Source organism: Equus przewalskii, chromosome 27, assembly GCF_037783145.1.
Source record: "Equus przewalskii isolate Varuska chromosome 27, EquPr2, whole genome shotgun sequence".
In the NCBI taxonomy this organism is placed as follows: Eukaryota; Metazoa; Chordata; class Mammalia; order Perissodactyla; family Equidae; genus Equus; species Equus przewalskii.
In genome coordinates this window covers 39,237,097-39,262,433 of record NC_091857.1, presented here as the reverse complement: position 1 = coordinate 39,262,433, position 25,337 = coordinate 39,237,097, and the positions used below count along the sequence as shown (strand labels likewise).

At 45.5% G+C, this 25,337-nt stretch overlaps 1 protein-coding gene and 1 long non-coding RNA gene across 13 annotated transcripts in view; one reads left to right on the top strand and one right to left on the bottom strand.

Moving 5' to 3' along the window:
• TRAPPC10 (trafficking protein particle complex subunit 10) overlaps positions 1 to 25,337 on the bottom strand; it is a 102,344-nt gene that overhangs the window by 37,653 nt on the left and 39,354 nt on the right. For 4 of the 12 annotated variants that reach the window (XM_070597781.1, XM_070597783.1, XM_070597784.1 and 1 more), the window contains 7 exons: positions 21,213 to 21,408; positions 19,258 to 19,369; positions 16,563 to 16,810; positions 4,508 to 4,654; positions 3,746 to 3,860; positions 2,832 to 2,908; positions 1,950 to 2,041 (listed from right to left, as the gene is read on the bottom strand). In XM_070597781.1, coding sequence (XP_070453882.1) covers positions 1,950 to 2,041; positions 2,832 to 2,908; positions 3,746 to 3,860; positions 4,508 to 4,654; positions 16,563 to 16,810; positions 19,258 to 19,369; positions 21,213 to 21,408 — 987 coding nt within the window. Of the gene's footprint in view, positions 1 to 1,949; positions 2,042 to 2,831; positions 2,909 to 3,745; positions 3,861 to 4,507; positions 4,655 to 7,377; positions 7,805 to 16,216; positions 16,274 to 16,562; positions 16,811 to 19,257; positions 19,370 to 21,212; positions 21,409 to 25,337 lie in introns of those variants that run through there. The other 8 variants (XM_070597779.1, XM_070597782.1, XM_070597785.1 and 5 more) reach the window with 4 other exon arrangements.
• Positions 745 to 2,477, top strand: LOC139079939 (uncharacterized). Its single transcript, XR_011533989.1, has 3 exons — positions 745 to 857; positions 977 to 1,075; positions 2,344 to 2,477. It is a non-coding gene; the product is annotated as an uncharacterized lncRNA (long non-coding RNA).

Below are 25,337 nucleotides of genomic sequence, written 5' to 3'. Positions count from 1 at the left end.
ACACACCGTTTGCCTAGCATCACACACTAGTCTAAGAACTTTCCTAATTGAATCTCAGGATAAGAAAAGTGAGGGCATTGTTCACTATTTCAAAAGCTGACACATAAGAATGCCAAGGGTAAAAGAAGGGGAAGAATCTGTCCACAGGTACACAGCTAGTTATCGAGGAAGGCAGGAGACCTGGGCTCCGTGCCACACCACCTAGAGAAGACAGGTCAACGCTGAAGCAGTCTATACGGCCCAGCCAAGAGGAGAGCTTGGGCCGACTCTGAAACCCAGGCAAACAGCACGGAGCGGTGCAGAGGCTTACGGAGAACTGTGAAGAAGTGAAGGAGCAGCACCTGCCGCCCCAGAGCAGACCTTCCCAGTCCAGCTGAAACCCTCAAGGTGTTCAGAATAAAACAAATGCAAAGCACAACGAACAAGAGCTTGCCGCGGCCTCAGCGACAGCATGGGTGCCCCGGCCTTCCCCAGAGGGGGGACCACTGAATTCAGGGGACAAAGGCCACCACTAAATAAGCACTCACTCTCTAGGCATCCTTGGAAGACATCCCAGCTTTCATTACCCTACAGTTGAAGCAATCAGAGTTCTCAAATTCTCACATAAATTTTAACCCTATCAAATTGGCGCACTGGTTTTTCTAGACTTTTATGGTTCTCTCCCACCCCCGTTTTTTTAAAGGGGTTGGAACCTTCCATACTTCTTCAGTTACTCTCTCTAGCTGAAGATTCTTCCTTCTAGAGCTGGAAGGGAGTCTACAGACCATTGGGTATCCAGCCCCCGGAGACAGAAGCTGGTGCTCACCCAGCTGGTCTGCGGCCGAGCTGGAACCAGGACCGCAGTCTCCGACCAGCAGGTCAGCAGCATCCCACAGGAGCTCCCGGCCTCAGGAGGGACCAGGGTCCCGGCGGGCTCCACTCAGAGTGTCTGAGAATATGGCGTCTTTGCTCCATTAACTAATAACTTACTCCTTAGATACAAAAGATGGAGACTCAAGAGAGCCAAATGCTAGCCAACTCGGCCGTTAGCTGGTTGTGTGACTGGCTAGCTGCTGCAACCACATTTGGAAAACTAGTAAGTTCATTTAGATGATCTATGCATCTCTTTGCAGCCACTTCAATCAGTTAAAATTATTCTTTCTTGTTTCATCCAATGAAATTATTAAACAGTTCAAGACGTCATTTCAAACACACATTGCTTTTGAGGAAACTTAAACATCTTTTCCCTTGTAATTTATATCTCTTTCCAGTACTTTGAAAGAGCAATTGATGCCAGCCAGGGTTCTTCTCCTGGATAGGCTGATTTTATCAAACACATGAGAAACAGGCTAAGTTTTTAGTCTTTTCTCTAGAATTCAACTCCAAAGCTGGAGCTAGACTGGAAACGTTTACAGCATTTTATACACACCATCTCTTAGTCAGTCACAAATCGCCTCTCTCTCACAGATACAAGACATGCAGTTACCTGACATCACTGACCTCGAGAATTTCAATCCTCCTAGGAGGCATATGATATAAACTAGAGAAACTGCTATAGAACAAGATATTTAAGGATCCATATCCCAATTCACTTGCCATTGGATGCAGAGTCTTCAATATTTCCTCATAATTATTTAATTAAATAAATTTAATTATAATATGTATATTACATGTATTATTATATATATTACCTACATATATCTATATATAACATATTATATAAGTTCATTAAATGAATTTAATTAAATAAAAGAAACTCAAAGATCAATAGCAGCTATTAAGGATAATAAGCTAAAAATCTCTCCATTTGGTTTTAGAAGAAATTGAAAAAAAAAAGATTGGTTAACAGATTCTACATTTTTCACTTTACAAATTTATGTACACTTTGTACTAACTCCATACACAACAAATTTTCTCTTACTACATGTAGGAAATGTTTAAAATGCAAAGAAAAGTTCAAAATCAGTTACATGTAAAACTCTGCCAGGTCCTTCCCAACGAGCTTAGCAGACCGAGCCCTCCCGATACTTGTGCACATTTCCATGGTAGCGTGGGACAAATCCTGTGGGAACGCAAAAGACCACATAATTCTCTTCTTTAATTTTAATGCTAGACAAATTCTATCTTTATTTACCCAAAGCTGAAGCAAAAGACTTCCTTATTAACGTGTCATTTTTCACTTTGCATCTATTTTCGTGTTGTTTTAACGTAATGTGAGATTTATACAGTCATTTAGCTTGTGTGTAAATTATGAAGCATAATAAAAGAAACACAAACTCAGCAGGCAGAGAATATTTAACTTTTCAAAGTACTTTCTGTATGTGGGTTACATTTTTAATATTTTTCTCACTTTTTGGCTAACAGGAACACTACAGTCTACCGTCGAACGCTCCCGAGTTAACTGTGACTTGGGAACAAAGCGGATCCACCAAGCTTCTACCTACGTTGCCTTGTAAGGTCTCTCCCAAATTTAAACCCTTTAAAATAAAGCACAATAGCTCTGTTCAAGTCCAAATTATTCCTGTGTACACAGAAAACGATTCATTATCCTTTCTTACAATTTCTATTCTATTGAAGGAGCAGTACCATTTTGAACAAAATTATAAATATCCAAAGATTCTCTTATGCCTAATTATGGCACCACGGATACTAATAAACATTTGATGAACAACAACTATTCCAGGTTTCATCACAACTCCCTAGGGTACCAAAGAAACTTAAAGGGCCAACAAGGAGGAGGGGGTGGAGATCCCGAAGACCAGTTCACTCCCAGGGCAGAAGGTGATGGAGCAGCAGAGCCTTCTAGGGACGAGTTTTCTGCCACATAGATGGGGAACATTTGTAATACTTACTAAGTAGTGTTTTTCAAAAGCTTCCACTGATGATAATGCTTCTTTGAGTTTCTTATAAGGACTCTGAGCTGTGTTGGCTTAAAAGAAAAGAAATAAGAGTCTTTATTCATGTTCATTACATCCAATCATATGAGTTCACATTTACCCTCAAATGCCAAGGTAGGTGACTCCATCTGATGCTTGTGGAAACGATGAACATGGCCATGCCACTGAAACTACACTGTTACTTGTATTCCTGTCCAATTAACATATTCACGAAATAGTCTAAACTCTTCATTTAATACTTTTATCTTTGATTAAGACTAGAATTTTTAAAAGTACATATTACAAATCCTCCAAAGAATTAAATTACTTCCAAAATGATCTGCGGTGGTCTCAGGTTGAAACAGTGCAATGTAAATATTACACATTTTCAATTTAGTCAGAGTCCTCCCAGCTCATTAGGTATTCTTTACTTTTAGCAGCAGTTTTGCTAAACCATACTCATCACTACATTCACAGGTGAAAGAACGAGTAATGCTCCTTTCAAAGTGCTTTCTTACCCAGGAGTAATTTACTGAGTGAAAGGATCTGTCTGGCCATATTGTTAGAAAGACAGGTCATCTGGAATCGGGGGTCACTGCACTGGAGCGCCACACAGGCTGGAAAGAGCCACGAGCTGCTCACTTAGGCCTCTCAGAAACTCAGGCACATCTGTAAAAATCCTTCCAATTTCCTAAATTATTTCTAACATTTCTTTATGTTATTAAAAGGCAAAACATCCTGTGTATTAATCCGGTCAGCTAATAAGGAGTATAATTCCCCAAATAGTAAGTAATTACATTGGCAGAACTTTAGTTACCACATGCAGGTTACAACCAGCATATTCATTACTTTCCACGGTCCTGCTCGCACAGGCACATCTCAGGAAGTACCTGTTTCAGGTCGCTCAGCTCCCAAACCCGCCAAAAGATCAACTGTCCTATTGAGGTCTTCTGAGTTAGGTCCTTTTTCGGACACAAGTCCACACAGATAGCCCAAGGACTTTAGCTGTTGAGATAAACCCACAATTTCAATTAATTTGCCATTAGAGTAAGCAGCAAATTTATAAATTTAAATATAAAAATTAAAATCCACCTAATTCTAAAAGAAATCTAGCTCTCCTATCCAAGTGATTCTTATCTGGATATAAAAATATTTCTTACTGGAGTAATCTCAAACTCACACCTTCCCTACACAGTAATTCTCAGAGTGGCTCTGCGGCTGGAATTCTCAGCTTACACCATTTACCTAGCTACATTCTCCCAAGCTTTCAAGGTCTCCCACTCAATCTGCAGCCCCGTGACCCCAACCCCAGCAGGCCATCCTGTCGCACACACGGGACTGCCATCAGTCACTGAAGCGGAAGCCACTCTGCATTTGTACGCAATGTTCCAGGCTTCACCCTTTTCTCTACCCTCTCCCCCCAGTTCCTGGCCTAGAACCAGCCTTTAGCATAAGCAAAGCAAGTGCTCGGTCTCTGCTGAATAAAGCAATACTAGCAGGGGAGCATCTCATCTAGGGCTGCTACCAGACGCCCTAAGTGCCGAGAGCACCCGTGTGCTGATGGGTGGACAGCACTTCTTCACACAGCTTACTCCAACCGCCCCAGAGCACCGCCCAGGACAGCGCACACGTCTGCGCTCAGCTGCAGTTACCTTCTCTGTGGCATAGCTCCACAAACCCACGGTGTGAGCAATGTTCGAGTCTATCTGCGCCCGGTCACAGCAGCCCTCTATCCTCTGCAACACCTCCAGGCAGCTCAGAAACACCCAGCAGTCCAGAGCGCCAGGCGGGACAGAGACCTGGGAGGGGACAAGTGCAGGTGCGTGAGAACAGCACTCAGGGAAAGCACACACTCCCACACGTTCAAGCAGCGACCCAATCTAACGGTGCTGTCATCTGCAAAGCCACCGGGAGGATAAGGGGATGGCAACCAAAGTGACATCCGCTCACCTATGGAAAGGAGTGATCTGGGTCCAGAGATATTACTGGGTTTCATCTTTCTGATGACAATGAGTGACATGGCAGGGACACAGCTTTCAATAATGCATTTTAAAAAGCTTACTAAGAAAAGAAGCCTACAGAAAGGCCGACTCTCAGCACTTACTCTAAGTTTGAGAGATGTCACATCTCAGTTTGAACAACACATATTATGAAGGGAAGAGTGGCCTTTGCCAGGCAACCACTTGGTCACCTTTCAGAAAGAGCATGTTCAAAACGAGAAATCTGAAATATTGAGTAACTATTAGATGATATTCAGGAATTACTGTTAATGGTAATGCTCTTTTTTACAAACATAATCGCACCAAAAAAAATCAACCACAATTCCTAATTCCTATTTTTTTAGGTGTGAGTATGTTTGTAAAAAAGAGCTCCCGTTGCTTAGAAATACAGACTGAAATATTTACATACAAATAAAACATGATGTCTAGGATTTGCCTGAAAAATAATCCAGCGGAAAGTGGACAGGGACACAGATGAATTAAGAGATTGCCTGTGCGCTGGCTGGCGACCACTGAAGCTGGTGCTGGGTACCCAGAAGTTCACCATATCATCCTCTCTACTTCTGTATATACTTGAGTCTTTCTATTAAAAAAATAATGTTATGGGGCTGGCCCCATGGCCTAATGGCTAAGTTTGGCACGCTCTGCTTTAGCGGCCTGAGTTCAGTTCCTGAGCATGGACCTATACCACTCGTTGGTGGCCACGCTGTGGCAGTGACACACATACAAAATAGAAGAAGACTGACAACTGATGTTAGCTCAGGGCGAATCTTCCTCGGTAAAACAATAGTAATAACAATAATCCTATATTATCAGAAATACAAAAGCATCTACTGTATATGATCGGCTCTAAGATGCATTTTTTTTTTCACATTTTAGTATCTCTGAAATAGGACTGTGTCTCACAACTGATGGCATCTTAACCCTAACACTTGGCAGTGCTGACTGTGTTCTGGGTGGCACTAACATCGTGAGGTATCTTACGACTGGTATCCCAGTTTTGGTGAGATATGTTAACTGGTACTACTCAAAATGGAAACTTAAGAAGCAATTCTACATCACTTGACAAGTGAAGAGCTATATAATGCAGATAAAACTGACTTATGCAAGAAGGACTCCTTCAATGCACTCTGAGCACAAAGAAAAGGACGCAGAGCCAAGTGCAGAGAACGGAGAGTGCCATTAAATGTTCCCATCAAAGCTAAATTGCCCAGTTTTTGAAAAATGAGATAAACTACTTAGATCCTTTGAAAAGAATAATCAGCATAGAAAAAAATTATGTGATCAGAAGCTACTTTCATAAAGTGGTACAACTTTCTCACCTGGACAATGGATCAAACCCACAGGGATGTAGAGAAGAGCTGGTTGGCAGGACACAGCTCTGGGACCCTGAACAGAGCACGCTCCTCCCTCCCCAGTCAAACAGGGCGGGCTCTGAGCGAGCTGACCTCGCCTCTCCGCACCTCCAGGTTCCCAGGTGCCAGGCCATCTGGGTACTTTCACCTCACAAGACACCACCAGCACAGGTACCCAACTGTATGGAAACTTCTGCTAACCATGCCACCTCTCCCCAGGCTCACACTGGTAATTAGCCAGGGAGAATGAAGGGTGCATACCAAGCAGGGCTATACACAGCGCTTTAGGTTAAGAGTCTTCTGATTCAGATGAATCCAAGGAGGGGAAAGAACACCCAGGAGTCAGAGCAGGGAGTGCCATGGAGGGGAGCCCTGGAGCTGTGGGTATGAGCAGCCAGCTGCAGGCGGCCGGTTTCCGGGATCAAGGGGCCTGAGCCCCTGGGCGCTGGGCCACTCTCCAAACCGGCAGAGAGCCAAAAGCAATGGACCCGTATGGCACACATGTATGCATGGAAGGAATCTAGAGACTCGCACCATGACGTAAAGCATGGTACTACTTTGTGGAAAGATTAGGGAATAGATCTTTTCTTGGTATGTTTGTTTTCTCCAAAGAGAAAGTACCACTTTGGTAAGTTTGAAAAATAGTGTGTAAAAAGTAGCAGCATCAGTCAGCAGTAGCTTTTCTAGGGGTAAAAAAAGAAAACCTAGGGGCAGGCACTGGCTGCTGCTGAAGTTTCAACTTCCAGTCTGGAGGAGGTCAAAGGCAGCAGGAAGAGGAAACACCAGGCAGGTGCCCACACGGAGACACAGATGCACGACAAAGAACAAAGGTGTGCCCCGTGACTCACAGTGCTCTACCCTATTACCACAGAAGCAGTGTTCGTTCTGTAACTGAAGCCGGAATCCTCCCCAGTGCTGCCTGGGGACCGCAGCCAGCCCCTCCTCTGGGTACCACAGCCCTCACAGTGCTCACCGCTCCCGCACGCTCTGGTTTCCACCACAAGTTCTGCTCAGCAGCTGTAGCGTTCTAATGGCCTCTATCGTCAGAGACTATCGCAGCTTCCTACATTTCCTGCTGCACACCATTTTAAATTTAAGTTTTTACTGAAAAACATCTGCATATTAATTGGTGTGTCCTATGGTGTCTATGTTTCACATGCCATTTACCTCTTACATTGCTCCTTTCTGTGTGTCTGTCTGTCTCGGCTCCCAACCAGAGCCCATGTAAACACCCCAAAGGGACCAGCTCTCCTGCTTCTTCCCTGCCCATCCCAAAGTCCTGACGGAGCTGGGCTCTCTGGCAGCCCAGAACTTCCACAGTGCAGCATCTGAGGCTTTTGGACATTCTAGTGAAACAAATGCATTTAAAACAAAATTGGAGTAATACTTTTTTCATTGATTTCATTCATTTCATTATTCATTTAAAAAAATAAGCTACAAAATACATATAGCGAGATACGTAAAGGGTACAAATCCTAAGCTTAGAGCTCAATGAATTTTTACATATGTAATCGCCACTGAAATCAAGAAACCAACCATTCCCGTTACCCTAGAAGGTTCCCTTGAGCCTTTTCCCAGTGAACACTCACCCCAAAAAGGAACGCTATTCTGACTTCTGTCACCACCAGTGACTTTTGCCTGACTGCTGAGCTTCATACAAACAGAATCCCACAGCACGAGCTCTTCTGCATACAGCTCCTGCTGTCCAGCACAATGTCAGTGGGATTCAGCCTTGCTGAGTCTATCAGCAGCTAGTTCTTCTTCCCTGCTGGGTATCACGCCTCTCTGCGAATATGCCACAATTTACTGATCCATCGCCCTGTTGGCAGGCGTTTGGGTTGTTTCCAGGGTTTGGCTACTCCGGATAAAACTATTTGCAATGCTGCCCCCTCCCTGGCAAGGGAGCCTCCTCAGACTCAGAAGGGCACGGGCAGGCACCATCAGGGGCCCCTCTCCTGCAAGAATCCCGGCAGCAGCTGTGCAGGAGGAGGGCTCGGCACTGGGTCCCTCACGAAGCCTTGTGGGCCTGGGACCACCATCTCCTGTAACAGCCGCACGGATACCGCGAGGTAACAGCAGTTGCCACCAAGGGGGGCCTAGAACAAGGCCTCACCCTCAGGTGTCTGCAGTCTCCCAGTCCAGACACAACCCACACATTGAAGGCGATCTGATCATAAGCCATGTCGTCTGGGTCCATAGTTGCACCAACTCTATCTATTCCTAGGGAAACAGAGCCAGGAAATCAACCAAAGTCAGACCCTCTGCCAGTTCACAAGCTCCTCTGAACATTCCCGTGCTTGTCTTCTGGTTGGCCTCATTTTCTTGAGCACACACCTAGGAATGGGACTGCTGGGTCACAGGACAGGCACGTGTTTAAGCTTTAGCAGACACTGCCACAGAGTTTTCCCAAGTGCTTGTACAAATTTACACTTGCATCACTACATGCGAGTTCCAATTTTTCTATCTCCTCACCAACATCTGGTATTGTCGATGTTTTTTAATGTTGTTTTACCCATCATGGTAGAATCTGAGAACTTTTAAAGCCTGATAAACTTTGGAAAAGAGCGGCTGCACCGCAGCCATGGTAACAAGGAACCACTAGAAGCGGTTGTAAGCCTGGTGCAGCGAAGGCGAGCTCACGTCAGTGAGCCAGTCAGGAGCGCCAGCCCCGGCGCCTGAGAGGCAGCCGACGCGGGATGCACGCACTTCATCAAACACGCCAGGAGTGCCAAGTGACCCACACGTCTGCAGGTGGTGGCAGCTTGCGTCCCTCTGAAGGCCGCCAGGCCCAGAACCCCCTGCCGCCCAAACCCGACAAGGAGCCACTCTCCGCGCCCCGCTGCGGGCCGAGCCCACACGGCAGAGCTGCAGCTCCGGCAGCTGCTCAGCTACCAGGCGGTGGTCTCGGCGTTTCTTGATGACTCACATTCCCGACCAAGAAGGGCGCCGAGCACCCTTCCACAGACTTCCGGGCCATCTAGAGAACCTCTCTTGTCAACAACAAACTTTTAAAACTAATTTCTTAATATACTATATTCCTTAGTCTTCTTAAAGCCCCTCCTCTCCTGATAGACTGCTATTATTCTTGTTTTACCATTTTCCAAGCCTAAAATTAAAGACATTCTTTTTATTCTTTCTTTTGCTAAACCTCCACTTTTTATATAACCCAAATAGCTCAAAAACACCGCGTGCTAAGTAAACCCTCGCATGCCCACCCCCGCTGGAGCCATGGCCGCAGCAGAGCATGGACCCTAGAGCCCCCTGCCAGTCGTGTCCCCTTCGCAAACCATCGCTGGTGGGCGCCTCACAACAGACTGCTTTTGCTTAATCTTGAACTTCATATTCATGCAATCGAAACGCACACATTCTCTGGTGTCTAACTTCTTTAGCTCAGTTTCATGTTGGTACGATTCGTCCACTACATTCGTTTTCACTGCTGTATGCTCTTCTGCTATCTGAACACACAGCAGTAACTGCATCCCTTGCGTGTGATGGACATTTGGGTTATTTCCAGTTTCTAGCAATTATGACTAATGCTGCCACGAGCCTTTTTGCACTGTCTTTGAGTACACACGCGCACACATCCTGTGTGCGCCAGGGGCTGACACTGTCGGGTCACAGGGGATGTCTGTGTTTAGCTCCAGCAGGTGCTGCCACACTTTCCAAAGCAGGGGGTCCATTCACACTCCCTCCTCAGTGAATGAGTTCCCTCTCTCCACCCTCACTGACACTTGTCAAGCCTCTCAATGTCAGCCATTCTGGGGGACGTGTGTGGGATTTCACAGTGGTTTTAGCTTGCATTTCACTAGGATTAATGAGATTAAGCACCTCTCACATGGCTTACCGCCCCTTTGGACATCTTCCCTTGCCTCTTCGCTCCTGTGTCAGTCTTTCCTACCTGATCTGTGCGAGTTCCTCACATTCTCTAGATAAGAGCCTCGACTACACAGCCTGTAGACACACTCCTCCACTCTGGGGCCTGCCTTTTCACTCACTGAATGGTATTTACTGACCAAGAGAAGTTCTGATTTTCATGTAGCCCACTTTATCACTCTCTTCCTTTATGGGTAGTGCCTTTTAGTCCTGCTTAAGAAACATTTGCTAACCTCAAGGTCATGAAGATATTCTCCCATATTATCTTCCAGAAACTTTCTTGTTTAGATCAAAATTCCACCTGAAATTGTGGACAGTGTGAGATCAAGATTTATTTTTACATATATTCAGTTGACTCAAAACCATTTTATTCATTGAGCAAGTTTTTCTTGAATTCATTTATTTAAAATCTACCCCAACCGCCTTAGTTCTGTGCTTCATCCTTTCTCCCTCGGATTATGGCAGAAGTCTCCAACTCTTCTCCTTGCCCCACCTGACGCTTCGCTTCTCTCTGCCCTCCGCACACCAGGTCCTAACACCTTTCACGGCACCCCAGCTTCAAACCCACAATGGCTCCCTACTAGCTGGAGAACAAAATCCAACCTTCGAGGTGACATACATTGACCCTCATGCTTCCCTTCCAAATCTGGCCCCCAGCACCTCTGTACCCTCCCCTCCACGCCCTACCTCCCCCCCTTACATTCTACCAAGACCAAGCTCCTTTACGGTTCCTTAAAGGTGACCAAATTGTCTCTACCTGAAATGCACTCTCACACTTGCCCCACGAGCCACATCCACCTGGTGAATTCTTCCTCAGCCTACTCGTTCCATCAAAATGCAAGCTCCACAGGGCAGGGGTCTGGTCTCTCTTGCTCTCTGCTAAAAATACAGCACCTGGAATACATGCTTGCTTGGCATAAAGGAGGCACTCAAGTGAACATCTGTTGAATGAGTGAATCTTTTAAAACCTGGCTCACACAAAAAGCATCCTGAGAAACCTCCCTCCCTCGTACCAGGCCCCGTGTAAATGCTTACTCAGGTGACCAGCGGCACCCGCGCAGGGCTGCTCTCCCTCCTGACGCTGCCCCTCTCCTGAACATTCCTCTCCTGGCCTGGCAGCAGCGTGCTGATAGCCTGCGTGCATGGCTGGCTCAACGTCCTCTTCTCTGGGTTTCCTGAGGGTAGTGGGCCCAGTCTCTTCCTCGTCCGTGCACCCTGTGTCCCAGCCCCGCACTCACAGCGGTGCCTGGCAGGCAGTTATCTGTCTCTGCAACGATGCCTGGCAGTCCTTTCCTCTAACCCTTTTTCTGCTTCCTGAGAGCCACCAACTCTTGCCGTTCTGCCTCAGCAACACCCTTCACATTTCCCTCCTCCTGCCCATTGCCACTGCTCTTCCAGTGCAGGTCCTCATGGCTCAATGTCACACAACAGCCTCCGCCTGCCCACGGAGGAGTCCGGCGGAGGGTGTGGTACACAGCGAGTACCTGACGACCCTGAGCTGCATTCCTGAGCCACGCCTCGGCTTTCGTCCTCTGTGGGGCCCCAACCTCAGAACACCAATCCCAGTGGGCCAGCCTGGATCACAGGCCTAATCTATTTCCTGTGGCTTAACCTGGAAGCTTCGACCACACGTGGCCCCTGTTCACAAACTGGCCGACTGGCTGGGATGGGCTCTGTGTGCAGCTCTGGCCAGTCTCTAGACCAGGCGGCTCCTCTGGGATGCCAAGGAGTCCTGCTCCTACTCGGCCCACCCTGTGTGCGAACACAGTCAGAACACAAGAGGATAAAAACAAATCAGCCCTGAAGTGAACACATTAAAAAAAAATCATTCGGGCAGTCGATGAAACACACATATAATGGGCTTCTAGAATATATCTTCCTAATATTGTTCTACTTACCAATTTGTTAAAGATTAAAATATATACACATATTACTTTTTTTCTTACCAAAGATGCAGGAAAACAGGCATTGCTAGTATAACTGAGAATGGGACGATCTTTCTGGAAGGCAATTTGACGATATATATTAAAAGCTTTAAAAACGTGTCTCCTTGAACTAGCAACTCTACTTGTACAAACACATCACACAAAGACGGATGTACAAGGACACACATGGCTATGATCACCAAGAATTTAAAGAGTCCGAGTGTTCACAGCGGGACTGACGACAGCCTGCGCTTCCTCTACAGACGGAAAGGCCATGGGCGAAAAGGGACCTCTCGCTATTAGACTAAGCAATGAGACTTCCTTCTTTGTTTTTTGTATTAAATTTGTATTTTCCAAATTTATACAGAGAATATATTCACCTTGTGGTAAATGGAGGGAAAATTTTTAAATGCTGTAGAAAAAAAGAAATACTCTGCAATGGAGTCATTTGAACTCACACAAAACTGGTCTAATTTTATGGATGTTACTCCTTGATCTCTAACAGCCATATGGGGCAGGTACAATTTCCATTCTTATGGATTTTCAATCAGGGAGCTCACCTAAGGCTCTTAATTGGCACCCCCGGGGTGTGACTCCAGGCCCTACCACAAAGGTAGGGCTTGTTCCCACGGCATCTGGCCACCACACTGCCTCCTACTCTCAAAGAAGATACTTTAAATCAACTGATAAATCAACCAGGAAGTTACCGGGACATGCTTTACAAGCCATGAAAGTAAATATATACAGCATTTTCTGCTAAAGAAATGTCACAATTAGAAATGCACAAAATGGTTGCAATACTGAGGCTTTGGGCTTAAAATGGATTAACATAAGTGTAACCCTAAAAGAACCACACGCAGGCCCAGTCTGCAGCTGGCCGAGTCCCTAGCTTCTGTCCCCACAGCTTGGCCCACGGCTGGGATGGCACCAGTGTGAGCCACCTCGGCCCTGTGTGTCAGAACCAAAGCTCAACGCTGGCCTCTGGCCACTGATGGGAACATGAACAAGTATCCACCAGAACGCTAGCCTAGTCCCAGGGAAATGAGGCTACTCTCAAGCGTAGAATCAAACGTACAGAAAAAGGAAATAATTTTGAGTCTTTTGAATTTTGAATGTTTCTACAAAAATTTAAAAGAAACTCTAAGAATAAACTTTTTAAGTTAATTGACAACTGTAAAGCTTATTTCAGACGTAACAATCTTCCCGCACCAAAACGCCAGCCTACAGGAAGAATCGTGGATGAGAAAGTTGAGGGAATAATTTCGTGCTTCAAGCATCGCACAACCTCCACAGTCTCATGAGAACGCTGGCACCTGAGTTTACAGGGAACTCTCTGTCCTTTGAAAGGAAATACTCCAGAAGATGTTAACAAGGAAGGTCACGCACGCTAAGACCTAACTTGTATGAAGGGCTGATGACGTGCAGGCACTGTGCTAACGCTCCCTGGACACACGTTATCTCATGGGTCCTCACAATCCAAATGGCAGCTACTGGTTTGCCCCATCTCACAGATGGAAAAGCAGTGCAAAGGGTAAGTCAACCAGTCAAGTCCTGGCGGGAAGCGGGGTGGGATCTGAGGGCAGACAGGCTGCCTCCAGAGACCACCCTCCCAGCCTCTGTGCTGGCTGTTTTCCTAAAACCTGACCCTCACGAAGGACACCTGACAACTGGACTCGAGTCACACCTTCAAGGAAAACACTTCTGAAGTGAAAAAGAAGTCACCAGTGGAGCTCTGCAAGAGAACAGCATTCACGTCAGCGTTGGTCAAACGAGAGAGCAAGACGAGAGAAGATCGTGCAGGCCTATCTACCCATGGGACGGGGGTCTGACAAAGGAGCGCGGCGACTCCAAGCCCAGGCAGTTTAGCAGGCAAGGCACATCCAAGAGGCCTAGCTACCTCGTCCACTAGGCTGACAAATGCAGACACAGGTGACAGCGCAGGCATACACGGCAACTAGCTGGTGGGGCATGAGGGGACAGGCACCAAGCAGTTGGATCATTAAGGAGAGAGACGGAGAAAGCGAGCAGTGGGTGGTGTGTCCTCCTTGAATTCAGCATTCAGCTTTGGTCAACTCATCTAAGAGGGACATAGCAGAACCAGAAAAGAGCAATAAATGTAATAGAAAGCAGGGACAGCCTCTACTCAAGGAAAGATCTAGATGACGATGACCATTTCATTCAGAAAGAAAAGAGCCAGGGGAAAGAACACTGCAAAGGATGTGAGGTGCACGCAGCACCACAAAGCAGTTAAGAAGCCCTCAGTGCACGCCCACACAGAGCCCGAGAGCCGAGGGCCCAACCACATCACGCTGACACACTGCCCCTGAGCCACAAGCACCTCTGAGGCACCTGTTACTTGCACGTTTCTCTTTCCAGCCAAAAGGGTAATAATGCACCCGTGTGTATTCACTTCCACAATGGCCCGGGAGGTCACAGAGCTCAGGGGACAAGCTAAGTCGGGCAGAAGGACCCACTGTGCACTGGGAGAGCTGACAGGTGGAGGCAAGTGTGCTGCTGGGCAGTGAACGAGGGAGACAGCTAACATGCCCTCCGGCAGCCCCACCTGCACTGTCTGGACAAGCCGGAATGAGAAGGGCTCCAGGAGGGGACAGTTGCAAGTGAGCAACGACATGAGAAGAAAAGGCACCGCCACCCCGACTCTATGCTGCATGTCCTGGCTGGCCTCCCAGCTCCATTTTCCACTTCCCCCTGCTGTCAACAGCTCCCCCGCCTCCCAGCCTCCAGAAGGCCTGCAGGAGATCAGAGCAGAGGAGGAGAGGGAAGTGGTCGTAGGTGCCCGGCTCCTTCCTGCAGAGACAGTAGCCCCTCAGCAGGAGGGCCCAGCCCCTCACGGCAGCCCTCTCCTCCTCGGCCTGGCTCTGGCAACGCCTCCTCTCCTCTCTGCAGGCCAGCAGCCACCTGATGACTAGTCAACTTTCAAAGGCAAGAAAAAGAAGGTGAGAAAGATTCTTAAACACTCTTGAGTTTGTGACGGGCTGGGCTCAGCACTGCCCACCGTGGTTTCCCACACCTGCCTGAAGCTGAGCAAGAGCACTTCCTAGTGAACCCCCCCAGGTCTCCCCATTTGAAAGTGCCAAGTGTGAACTGCTTGGACTCTAATACCCCAATTTTCCCCCAATCCACTAACAAGACTGAATCTCTAAACCAGGTAAAATCTCCAGACACAGATGAACACAGACAGCCCTGTCCTAGTAATGAACAGTTATCTCCCAGCCCCCTTGTCTGCCCAGCTAGGTCGGAAGAGCAAAAGCCGATTATCTAAATCTACTCAGAGGGAGCCAAAGAAAATCATTATTTTTCCTCATTCACTTGATCGGATGTCTAAGGCAAGAAAAATAATTTGATAAAAATTCTTAAATTCTTGAGTTTATGCCTCACCTAGGCCAGGTATTTCTTATTTAGAAATTAACTAAAATAATTGCTCTTCATTTGGTTAAGAAAAAGTTTAAATCTCTTTAGATTATTTCAAACCAAGTGTTGAGCCTGTTATTTAGTATTCTAGGGTACACAAAACAGACGCTACTAAGTTACAAACGACTAGCCCTCCCAAGGGTGCAGCCAATGCGGTTAAGGTGCCCTCACCGTCTAAGGCCGTTAGAGAGGGCCCCCGGGAGCCCTGGTGTGGAGCACAACAGAAGGGACACTGCCCTGGCTTCGACAGTCGGGATTCTGTGACTAGTTGTGTCACGGGGTAAGTTACTGACCGCTTCCAGACCCACTCTCCTCATCTGCAAAACGGAATAGACACCCGCTGGGCCTGTGACCAGGGGACCGGGGCTGTGGGTATCCGTGGATCCTCTGAAGCTACACGGAACATTTCCTATGTGCACGTGTGCGTTTCTCTGGGTAGACAGGTCACTCAAACAACAGAGGTGAGAACCGCAGACCAGACAGTCGTCAAAGTTCCCCTACCTCACTCAAATGCTCACGACTCATGGGAGTAAAGGAGCTCAGGAGCCCTGGGGCGAATGAAGCTTCAAAGGCAAATATTTCCTACAGATAAGCAGTGTAGAGCCTCACTGACTGGCTCTTTCACACACACATGCCCACACATACTTACAATGTCCCTTCCATTAAACTTCGTGCTACTGATTAATGTGGCACAGCCTGCTGCGTGTCACTCACATTGTTACCCGCATGCTCATGTGCAAAATGAAAAGATAGTTCTGAAAGAAATGTCTACCTACAAAACCTAGTTCTGCACGTCCATGAGGTGAGTAATCTTGATCAGAGAAGACCAGCTCCTACGGAATAAGCCAGTTATCTTAAAAAGTAATTTTAAGAAACTGATCTAAGAGGCTCGCTTTGGGCCAACAGGAACTCCACCATGCTGAGAGCAGAAATTATATTTTCAAGCAATTAATTAATCAATGTACAGAGTAACTACACAAATAATACGCTAAAAATTAAAGACATTCAGAAAAAGAAAAATCCTTCCTAAGCACCAACAGTTCAATGCCTGGGATTTCAAGGTTCAGAGTTTTCTGTTTGAACAATGAAGAAACGGGTAAATTGGGAAAAGAGACGACTCACTTCCAAGAGCTTCAGCTCCTGCACACAGCTGTGCAGCAGCTCTAGGGCGCGCTGAGCCACCTCCCACGGCCTCTGCAGGAAGAGGAGCAGGGTGCACTGGCGAGAAAACAGGTAACTGCGCAGATCTAACAGGGTGGCTTCTTGCCTCTGTATCAATTCACGCTTCTCCATATCTATGGGCTTTCGGAGGATCAATCCATTCCAGCTCTTCACCGGCTGGCAGAAAAAAGTCAGCCAGTTGGCACCATCTAAACAAACACACATCATGAAAGGCGCTGACTAAGATTACTTCACCTTCTGAGAGTCTTGCTCAGGACTATGAGACCTCGTATACCAATGGGCAGCTTAACAATCAGTTGCTCCCTAGCCACTGGCCCGCCCCCCTTGGTCTGGCGTGGAACTGGGCTAGTGATGCAGGCCTGGGGTAGTTACCACAAGTACACCCACTTAGTACTCGGCATTTGATGATGAGCACAGGGACCATGCCCAGGTCAGGAACAGCTTGGGAAGCAATCAGAGTCAGATGGGTTAAGTGGTCAGACAGACCTCAGGCTCTGTGGTCAGTCAGCTCTGAGAAGGCTCCAGGCCTGGGCCGGAGCGTGCTGTGCTAGCTCACCTCTACCTGTGTGCTGGAGAGCAGCCTGTTCACGGGGCCATGCTGGTCTTTTTTGCCTTCCTTCGTCCCACACTTTTCCTTACTTATTTAAGCCTCACGCTTGCCTCTAACTCAACCATGTCAACTACCTGAGTCATGCTCCTAGAGGAAAGGACAAGGAAGATGTAGACGTAGGAAGAGGAGGGGAAAAAATTCTTGCCTATCAAAAATTGCCAACAGGACTCCCCAATTCTAACTTATTGTCTTAAGACTCAAATATGATCTTAAAATAAACATAAGAATCTACAATAACAAGTCATTTGACATTCATGAAAAAAATGTTTAATCCATTTTTCTGACTCCAAAAAGGAGGTTATCATAACCATGTCATTTGATGTTCCTATCAGGAAGTGACTCCATATTGGCATACTGACGCTACTAAATAGCTGAAGGGGCAACTACAACTAACAGCATCCTTCATCCAACGGAACGTACACTCAGAGCTATTTACCTGAAGGCTGAGTGAGGCGCTTCCCCACCCCTCAGAGTCCCTACACCAACGCCCCATCCTCAGTACTCTCCCGGCTCACTGCCATGTTTCGTTCAGGCCTCAGTCCAATGCCGCCTCCTCAGAGAACCTCTCAGACCGTCCTGTCTGAATGAGCCAGCACCTGCTGTCACTCTAGCCCCTTCCCCTGGAGGCTCTTTTGCAGCCTGCGCTTAACAGTATTAGTGAGTGACTTCAAGTTATACGTGTATTTTCTTTGCCTATTCCCCCTTCACGTAAAGTCCATGAAAGAAGGGATTCTGTTTTGCTCCCTACTCTATTTAGAACAGTGCCTGGCATAGTGGGCTCTCAATAAGTGTTTGTTGTATAAATGAACAAAAATGAACAATTTTATCATTTAGCTGTGAAAGGTGGTCCAGGCTTACTCCTAGATTTTAAATTGCCCCAGATTTATTTTAAAACTGAGGGAACAAAGAAATTATGTGAAATATAATGTAAGAAATATGTAAGATATTTAAAAGATATATATGTATAGTATGGATATGTAAAATCTAAGAAATGTAATTTTACCTCTTCTAAAATTTTTTTATTCTGTTAGTAAATATTTTGCTTTGGTTATATGTTTATATTTCTGTCTTAGCAAAGTAAGGGATCCAAACCTGAACTTCATAACCATTGGTTTGGAGTGGGACCCAATCAGTGACATTTCATCATCATCTCCAGAACAAGGACAGTGTCCCTGGCTCAAGCTGACTGTCCCAGCACCTCATCTTCCCACAAGTTTTCTAGCAGATGTTATGGTTCCTTGAGATCAGCCCTTTCTTCAGACACTGGGACAAGGGTTTTCAAAGATGGCTATGACAGCACTGCTTGTGGTGGCAGGAGTGGAAACAACCCAAATGTCCAAGACCAGGGGATGGCTGCACACATGTGAACAAATCCACACTGGGAAGCACTAGGCAGCTATGAACAAAGATAACTCAGAAACTGACCTGTGACCTCGGAGACACGCCTGTGAGGGGCTGTCAATAAGAACAGGCTACAGACAAATTTCTATATAAAACGATGCCATTTCTCTCAAAATAAATGTCAACCAACAAACAGGACAATTATAAACTTTCTTTGTATATGGTTTCATTGTACTAATTTTGTACTTTTAAAAGAATTTAAGACATTGTTTAAAAGTTTTAAAAAAAGATGAATACCCATTACACTGGTGTCATAGAAAACTCACTGCACAAGCGCTCCAATATTACAAAGACAGTCTCTCAGGAGAAGTAAGACTCCCAGGCTTGTGCTGGCGAGGGGCCCGGAAGCAGGGGCACCACCAGTACAGAAATGACACTTTATGCCTGAAAAACGTCTTAAACATTTCATTACTTAAGATCCTTCTCAAAGTCTAAGTGACTAATTCCTAATTCTCATTTCATTTCCTACAGGAACCATTCCAGTTCCCATAGGAATCTACATGATTCGTATAAAAACATCAAATGATTTAATCATTGGTTAAAGACATGGCAGTTTCCAAACTACTGAAAAGTGGGAAAAACTACGCTGAGAAAAGAATTTGCTTCCAAAACTTCACTACTCACCCCCAGCACCAAAGTTGACAACATACTGAGAAAACAGGGCGTCCAGCTCGTCATACTGCACCAGGGCATCTTCAAACTGCTGCAGCATCTCAAAAACAAAGGCAAGTTCCTCCTGTTCACCAAAAAGAAGTTTTAAAAAAGGCAAAAACATAACTCAGTTTTGTGAAACAGTACATAGCTACTGCAGATTACACCAGAGGAAAGCAGGCAGCATTGCGAGGAACGCTCGCATGACGCTGAGTGACAATCCACTCGGTGACCACAGCATGGCAACACTCACGCGCGCCCAGAGAGGAGGCAGGAGAGAAGTGGGAGGAGGCCAGCGTGACTGCTGGAGACCCTCCATGGCCCAGCCGCAGCACGGGACACGCCAGTTCCCCTCTCATCCTTGCTATCTCCCTTGCCATCCCAGACATTTTTTAACTGGAATTCTTCCATATGGAAGAGCTGAACCTTTGCCTCCATTTACTTATTTAACCAACGATTTATTTATAGCCATGCAGACTCATGGATATTAATTTTATTCCATGGGTTAAAATCCAATTCTATGGTTATTTATTTTGCTGCACAAACTGCTCCAGCTTTGGCCATTAGGAGGCTCCTTTAGGTGCTGCTTACGTTCTTTGACGGACCTCCATCTCTTTTTGTGCACTTACTTCTTTCTGGTTCTACAACATATTCCAGGTCCATCTTGAATTCTCCTTGCCCCAGGCCCAGAATCAACTACTTCTACAGGGAGCCCTGGCACCTTTTATTGGAGAACGGAGTTTGGAAACCAAGATCCTAACACTAGGCGTGCTCATTGTTACTGGAGTCATTTTTTCTAGGCACTATCAAAGGACAGAGTAAAGAAATACATGTACGTGTGCCAACCCTCACACACACACATACATCTATATTTCTGAATTTATCTATCTACTTATCCATCTATCTATCCATCCATCCATCCAACCATGGGTTCACATTGATACGTCAGATTCTTATCCAATTCCACTGGGTTCATTCAGACTCCCCCTTTCTTGTTTGTAACTCTTAGACACTAAGTTTACTAAGCTTGAAGGGTGGAGAGACAGGGCAATCTGGAAGGTCTGCAATGGGTCAATCACTCGGAATGGTGAACACATTCCAATTCCCTACGACTACCAATCATCCAAGTACCACTAAGCACCAGAAGAAGAGAAATACCAGAATTTCTAATCAGAACTAGTCTTTTATTTATTCAAAGTGTATTATTTCATCAGCAATTAATACATATCTGATTTTTAAATATGAAAATTATACTTTTTCAGTCAAAATAGGGTGAACAAGAATAAGGGACCTTAAGAGCAGCCTTCTTGTCACCTCCTGCAGTGTTATCCCCAAATTATACTGTCACACCCCTTTGTTCACGTCTCTTCTCAAAAGAGAAAAACAGCTGAGTGTGGACTACAATTTTAAAAACCTAAACATTTTGTAAACTATGGTAAAGAAACTAGCTTAAGATGAGCTTTTTATTAGAACCTAAGGCTATAAGACTACACCGCAGAGGAAATACTCCTAGGCAGTCATAATCTCATCCCAGTGCTGGGCAGGTGGAGGGCATCTTCATCACCAGGGCCATCACCACTGCCAGGGCTCCCCTGCCTGAGTCACTCCCACGGTGGACGCCCCACAAGGCCCAAGACACTAACAAAACCACAATTAGTGTCAAATGGCCTGAGGACAAGGCCATTTCAAAAAAGGCTGGATGCCAAGCTCTGAAGCGGCAGGGGAGCTGATGACGTAATTACTCAGGAGACCATCTCTGCTCTCTGCTGGACAGGCCAAGAGACTGAAACATCTGTTAGCTACTACGTTGCCTCTTAGTTTGAAAAACTGTGCCAATAAGAATTACCAGAAGAGAGCTGCCTATTAAGAAAGACAGACAGGGAAGGAGAGAAGAAGGAAACTGTCTAGTTCTATAATTAATCAAGTACCTGAACCATGAAATATTCACAAAAGCTCCAGCCTGGCTCAGTCCTCTTCTCCCTCAAGGTTCTCATGTCATCCTCAAACTTGCCTAAGTTTTTGGTAAAAGACATAAGAAGCAATGTCCTGAGTTTGGTCAGGAAGGCATTCCAGGATTCCTGAGTTCGAGAAGAGTCCTTCAAGGGGTCGGAGAGCACGACACACCTGCAGAGACATGAACGGACTATCTGGAAAATACTCTCCAAGCACAGTACCACTGCCCAGGTGCCACCATTCTCCTGGAGTGAAAACTGATTCCTTTCCTCCCCTTCCTTTCCTCCTCCCTCCTCCCTGCCTTTCTTCCTTCTTTAACTGGTGAAAGACATCAGGCAGGCAGTGAGAAATCAGCCGAGGAAAAGGCCTCCTCAAGAACAGGTTTGATGCCCCATGAGCAGTAACTACTGTTCCGAGAGTTGCTGTAGAATGGACTGGAAAGGGGAGAGGGATTTATGACAAGTCTTGAGTCTTAGACCCTGCCTCCAGGGATCTCTGTAAAATAAGGTGATTATATCACACTTAGTTGCCAAACCTTGTTTTCCCTGCTCCCTTCAAAAATCTCTAGTTCCTTGTAATTGACAGGATAAAAGTTAGAAAGCAATAACATGGCACACGACGACCATTATAACATGGATCCAACCTAGGTGTCTATGGCTTGAATTCTTAGTATTCCCAGTTCAGCCCTCTGAACTTCTCACGCTCTCCTCTCTCACCTAGCACGCTCCCATTCACCCTTCAACCCCGGCCCAGCTGACACATCCTCACTGAGCCCTCCCCACCCCCTCCCCCCCAGCTGCTCTGCCTGCTCGGCCCCCACTGTGATTACACCGCGACCACGGGAGGGCCACGTTGTAAACACCTTCTCTCTCTGTAGGTCCGTCTCTCCCACCAGACTGGGAGCTCCTCAAGAGCAGGGTTAATAAATAAGTAATAAGTAAAGGCTTAATGAATATGGCTGAACATATAGGTGTGATACAATCTCACTACAAAAAGACTGCATCTGTGGTGTAAAAATACCAAAGGCATAAAACTAAGAGAGTTTCCAATGGATTTGGAAAAGGCAACATACTCATCTAACAGGTTGGAAAAGGTAACTAACTTTATCCTTGATAATAATAATTTAGAAATATGAATAAATCTGAACTGAGAAATAATTTTAAAATATTGATGCTAGGAGCGTCAACATTTCTCCTCAGTAAATATTTCACCTGAATCACCAGCAAGTAGCAAAAAGAAGAGATTCTAAGTTTCACTGTCTCTGTGCCCCCTCACGCCCTCTGGAGGAAGGGCTAATCTGTGGAATCATAAGCCAGGAGACAAAACAGGGGAAGCAGCCCACGCTCTAGCAGACCCACCAGGTGAAAGGTCAGCACCGGGAAGACAACTATCAAATCGGCAGCTGGCTGTGATTCCAGTCACTCCACCCCTCTGAGAATATTTCTGCCCCTGACAGATGAAGGGGTCCAGTCAGCCCACTCCTAAGATCCCAAAGGGCTAACATGTATTTATTCAATCTATGAACTGCTGGAATCTATCAGTTCAGTAGTTTATCCTTAAGGCATTCTCAAGGACTGTAACTATCAACATTTATTCCTCACCAGACACAGAATTCTCCCTATGCCTACAGGGTGGAGTAGAAAAGGAAACAAACACAAACACCAATCATCAAAACAAAATTTTTTTTCAGTGACCTGGTACTTATCACTCAGACAATATACTCATTATATTCTCTGTCCCTTATTACGTCCTTCAGCATTTACTGTTGCCAGACCTTCTTCTCCTTTTATTAATAAGAAAGAACTATGCTTCAGAAATTCACATCAAGCCTAGATGGTTGGCTCAGAGACGGAGAGCCCAGGCTGGTGGGCCCAATCTGGAGGAGAGCAGCGTCTTCACAGGGCCTGCTGCACGGCTGTCCCGAGGCGCAGCACAACGAGTGGCTCCAGGCCGGGTCTCTGCCAGTCACTGGGACAGCTGCTGGCACAATTAATAAGCCAACCCTCTGATTTAGCGATACTTACCAAAAGCCTGAAAAATGCACAAAACCTTTTACCGAGGACTGTTCCTTTTAGAGATTTAGCCTAAGGAAATAATTAAGGATGTATACACCATCTAAGCTAGAAGGATGTTTATAATATTGTTTACAATAATAAGTAAGCAGTAACTTATACGTCTAGCAGAAGACTGTACAAATACCTTACGTGCCTTGATACTGTGAGAAACCATACACTCGTTAACGATAGGGTACAGACACACATTTACTGCTGATGGCAAAATTTTTACAACGTACTAAATGAAAAAAGCAAGCACAAAACATTATGCGTAAAAAGTCTGAAAGATACACCAAACACTAACAGTTAATATCTATTTTCCTTTTGCTTATTGTCTTTTTCTAATAATTCTACAATAAACATGTAATATTTATAATCATAAATTAAATACAAGATTAAAGTTAAAAAAAAGGTAAGCCACTTCAGGGCCACGTGTTCTGATATTTCCAAAGGCCGGAAGTTATATTACCTAATAAAACAATTGTCAATACAGACATTACTAAATTCAAATTTATGAAAACGTGACCCAGGTTTTTACATTAAAAAATGAAGTACAGATTTGTTAAAGGTGGCTTTGCAAACTGACGAAAATCAAAATGTTAGATGGTATGTTTAAATATTAAAGATGAAATGTTAAAGACTTTAGTAAGTTAAATTTTACGTATAACGAATAGTCATTAAAAGCAAGTTAGTTTTAAATAGGCTCAGCAGAAACATACTTTCGGCAATTAGATAAAAAAATAATAATGTAGGCTTAAAAGCAAGCAATAGGCACTTTGAAAAATCATACAATTTGAACATTTCATAAGTTTAGACTAATACACACCATTAGTACCAATTTATTTACTTAATAAAATCCCAAACAAATATGATTTGTTTTATTAACAACTGAAAGGCCATTTGGTTTGATTTTTGGCTCCATCTCTTGCTTCACTATGCCATGCTGGCCCACTTTTCCTTCAGCTGGTGAAACAGAGCTCTCTTCCCTCCAGGCCCAGGGCATCTATTCCTTCCTTCAGAACAAAAATGTTAGTGTACCTGCATTGCAGTGAAGGAACGGACACTCAGTTACGGAGCATCTTGATAAAACGTCAAGCTGATTCCTTTGTGATAACTAATTTATGAATAACAGACCTTAGGAAAAAATTCCCAAAGTCCAGATTGCACAAAATTTCTCTAAGATAAACCATAAGCTGGACAATCTAATATTTAATTCAAACTATAAATAAGGCAAGTTTGAACATTACTATGTACTCAGTATTGTGTGGAACATAAAAACGAAGTCCACCTATGGCTCCTTCCTTAGAAGAATTGTCAGTTCGTTGGGTGGCCCTGACAAGATGCAGCCACAGAATAAAGGAGCCATGTGGCAGTGTCTGGTTGGTACTCCCAGCCACATACACTCAGGATCTCTTCCTTCAACTCCTATGCATCCTTCATTTCTTAGCCCCACTGCTGCTTTCTCAGGGCAGCTCCATTAGCCCCCAGAGCAGTCCAGCTCTCCTACTCCAGGCTCTTGCTGCACTCTGGAACCCTCCCACTGAGCATGTGTCACCATGGTGACCAAAGGTGTGGTGACCACAGATGTGGCAACCACAGTCGTGGCGAGCTGGGGGTGGAGTAATGCCTGTTTCTGCCACTAGACCACACTGTAGCAGTGCAGGGAGCAGGGTCACCACTACACCCCCGGACCTGGGCGAGTTAAAGCGCTAAACTAGGAGAGGCAGACGGTAAATTATATAAGTGTCAGGCTGGGGATGGCATCGCCAAAGAGGAAGGACGACAACAGGACTCAGACAGGGATGAACAAGAGGGGAAAGGAAGTCCGTGCAACAAAGTGGCCACCAGAATTTCCGAGTCACTTTCAAGTTTCCGAAGGAGAGTAAGTCAGCATTTTATAGCTTGTTTTTAGGAACCCTTAATAGGTGATATGGTAAACAAACAAAACACAGGGTTCCATAGCTACAAAACATTTAAGGAATCCTGCTGTACACAGGACTGCAGGACTTCGAGAAGCCATTCTTGTGCTAACACCCATTACCAATC